Below are 3279 nucleotides of genomic sequence, written 5' to 3' on the forward strand. Positions count from 1 at the left end.
TCCCCAGCCATTAAATTATTATCTTGGCTACTGTGTTTAGATGGTATTCCTTCTGCCAAAACTGGCTCAGAAGTTCCACCAACACAACAAAGCCGAGTTTATTGCTTCCTCAGGCAAGAACACTACTCGGCCAACACTTGGGCAGTGTCTCAGAGAGGAGAAGGTAAGGCCAGGGTTTTTTGAGAATTGGAAGCTTGGTTTAAGGCCAGTTTTGCAGTTTAGAGTCTCGATTAGGATTGGGTAAGAATGACTGCACAACAGTCCAAAATTGGTGGAAACGGGGGAGGGAATTCAAAGACTCTCGGTGGGCAAACTGGCTGTTGATACTCAAACCATTTGCCTGGCCTGGGCGGTTGAGGAAGAGTCAAGAAATGCCAGGGAAGACAGCAGCCCACAAAGTCACTGTAATGTAGGCAGGAAGGTGTGCTTGGGGCTCTCTGTATGCCCAGCTGAGTGTGGGGGGAGATGGATTTGGTGTTCACTCTCTTCTGCCTCCATTCAATAAATATTTCATAGTGTCCCATATGCTGTATTGGACACATCAAACTTGTACGCAGCGCCTTTAGCATCCATGGATGATTCTTCTCTGAATACATTTTCCTCTGATTGGAAAACTTTTAAAGACAGAGAAAGATAATCCTTTTATTTGGTTACTGTGAAATCCATTTCGCTGAGATTGGTGTAACAGTTGTCATCCCCACATGCTAGAACATTTTGAGGCCATAGTTCAAATCGTGTAACTGGAGTTTTCAGATTAAAGATTCATGGTGCAATATCCGCTAACAAAGAATCGTAACTTCTAGAACGTTAATGAGTTGCTTCTGGGTTGGCGAACATGTGGGAGAGGGGTGCCCTCACAGGGCATGGACGCTCCCCGCCCCTTCCCACACACCTTGCCCTGTGCACTCTTCCATGGGCCTGTTCCTTAGTTATCTCCTTTCATAATAAGCTGGTAATCTAACCTAGGTGTGGAGTGGTAAGCATACACCATCAAGGTTCTTGTCTTCAAGAAACAAACCCAAAGCCGATCAAAGCTCTGATGAACTTGGTTACTGGCATTCCTTCTCTGACCTTCAGCCCGACCCCAGAAGTCTTGGCAATCGCTTCAGAAGAGATGGAAGAAATAGATTGGTTCATCATCCTTCCTCTAAAGCAGTGGTTCTCAACCTTCCTAATGCCGCGACCCTTTCATACAGTTCCTCATGTTGTGGTGACCCCCAATTTCATTGTTACAAATTGAACATAAAGCATAGTGATGAATCACAAAAACAGTATGTAATTATATATGTGTTTTCCGATGGTCTTAGGCGACCCCTGTGAAAGGGTCGTTCGACCCCCAAAGGGGTCGTGACCCACAGGTTGAGAACCGCTGCTCTACAGCATTTCCCAACTTCCCAGTCCTTAAAAAAAGAAGACGATTTCTCTTGTTCCTACCAGGGATTTTTCTCTCTCCCAGAAGTGTCTTGGGGAATGAAAGGGCAGGGCCCTCAGTTACAGGCTGCACCCCTCCTCACACTCCTGGGGAGGTTAGTTGAAATCCAGCTGAGTCGAAGAGAAGCCCATCCTGATAGTTCTTCTTGGAAACGTTACGGAATGTGTGATAATATGTGGCTAGTGATTTATGGCGCCAGCTGTGCTTGTCTTAATAAACGCATAGCAACTTCTGTTTGAAAAGGAAAAGTTGAGGTTAAATTTATAAGTGTGTGCCCCCAAAGAATCAGTTCTGCTGTGTGATATCTTTAAAAATTAAAATAAATGTGATGGCGTTGTTACTGATAGCGTAGCTTGCAATATACATGGTCTTGAAGTAGGAAAATGACCTGGTCTAGTCGGTTCAGGTGTCATCTGTGTGTTTTCATGCTGTGATGGCAGCGTTGAGAGGTGGGGACAGATCTCAGATTGCCTCCTGCCCCTCGACAGACCCCTCCCCCCGCCTTGTCTGGGGAAAAGGGAGGGAATGGGTTGCACAGGGGTTGGAGTAGGAACAAGATTTCTCCACATAGAGCTTTTGTATGTTTTTTGTATGTTGTTTTGTTTTTCAAAATATGTGAAGGCATAACCTATCAAAAAGATGTGTTTTTTTTTAATTTTTTTATTTTAAACCACCATCCACTGGTTGTGGCTGTCAGGCATCATCCGTTAATCCCCGCCTTGTGTTCTGCTTGGTCTGTCAGGAATCTTCAAAAATCCACCTCAACGCCTTGGCCACAGGAGCCAATGACGCTGCCCAAACCCGGGATCTATTACTTCCCCTGGGAGGTCAGTGCCGGCCAGGCTCCTGACGGGGGCGCACTGCGGACGTTCGGCAGGTGAGATGCTTGTTTTTCCACAAAGGGGGGCGGGGGGATGTTTAAGTGGCTGCCTCCCCCTCAAGAAAACAATTAAAATAGTCATCATTTTGTCTGATTAAAAACTTAATATGCATTCATTGTAAAAAACATGTAGACAATTCATAAAGGTGTAAAGAAAGCAAGCAAAAATCACCTGTGATCCCACTGTCTGAACAACCACTGCCTATGTTTTGGTGATTACTTTACACACTTTTTCATGTGTGTATGCATGTATATATGTGTATGTGGGTGGGTATGTATACACACTATGTATACACACGTGTACATGCATGTGTACTGTACGAGTCAGTCATTTTATTGCCATGTAACAAATTACCCCAAAATTTAGTGGTTTAAAGGGAGAATGAAAGCTTATTATTTCTGCCCTGGCCTGTGTGGCTCGAGCAGCATCCCATGCACCAGAGGGTCTCAGGCAGGTACCCAGGTTTCGGGTTCAATCTCTGGTAGGGACACATACGGGCGGCAACCGACTCATGGATGTTTCTCTCTCACATTGATGTTTCTCTTTCTCTCTCTCCCTCTCCCTTCTTCTTTCTCTTAAAAAACACCACCACCACAGCCTGGCCGGTTTGGCTCAGTGGATAGAGCATAGGCCTGCGACCAAAGGGTCCCGAGTTTGATTCCGGTCCTGCACGTACCTCGGTTGCAGGCTCCTCCCTGGCCAGGGCCCTGGTCAGGGCTCGTGCAGGAGGCAACCAGTCAATGTGTTTCTCTCGCATCAGTGTTTCTCTCCGTCTTTCCCTCTCTCAAAAACAAAAACAAGAAAAACACACCACAATAATACAAAACAAAAGCTTATTATTTTATAGTTGCTATGGGCCAGGAACTTGGGAGTAGATTAGCTGGGCCAACACCCGAAGGCTGGGCTGGCCCTGGGGGAACTGCGTCCGGGTGACTGGGTCACACGTTTGGCGAGTTAGTGCTGCCA

At 46.1% G+C, this 3279-nt stretch overlaps 1 protein-coding gene across 3 annotated transcripts in view; it reads left to right on the plus strand.

Annotated features, from left to right (window-relative positions):
• Window positions 1–3279, plus strand: part of TEN1 (TEN1, CST complex subunit) — a 5919-nt gene that overhangs the window by 2053 nt on the left and 587 nt on the right. For 2 of the 3 annotated variants that reach the window (XM_014445866.2, XM_006103447.3), the window contains exon 2: window positions 2175–2309. In XM_014445866.2, coding sequence (XP_014301352.1) covers window positions 2218–2309 — 92 coding nt within the window. In that variant the 5' untranslated portion in view covers window positions 2175–2217. Of the gene's footprint in view, window positions 1–44; window positions 164–2174; window positions 2310–3279 lie in introns of those variants that run through there. The other variant, XM_023744717.1, reaches the window with a different exon arrangement.

The sequence above is a fragment of the Myotis lucifugus genome, unplaced genomic scaffold (genome assembly GCF_000147115.1).
Source record: "Myotis lucifugus unplaced genomic scaffold, Myoluc2.0 scaffold_485, whole genome shotgun sequence".
NCBI classification, from domain to species: domain Eukaryota; kingdom Metazoa; phylum Chordata; class Mammalia; order Chiroptera; family Vespertilionidae; genus Myotis; species Myotis lucifugus.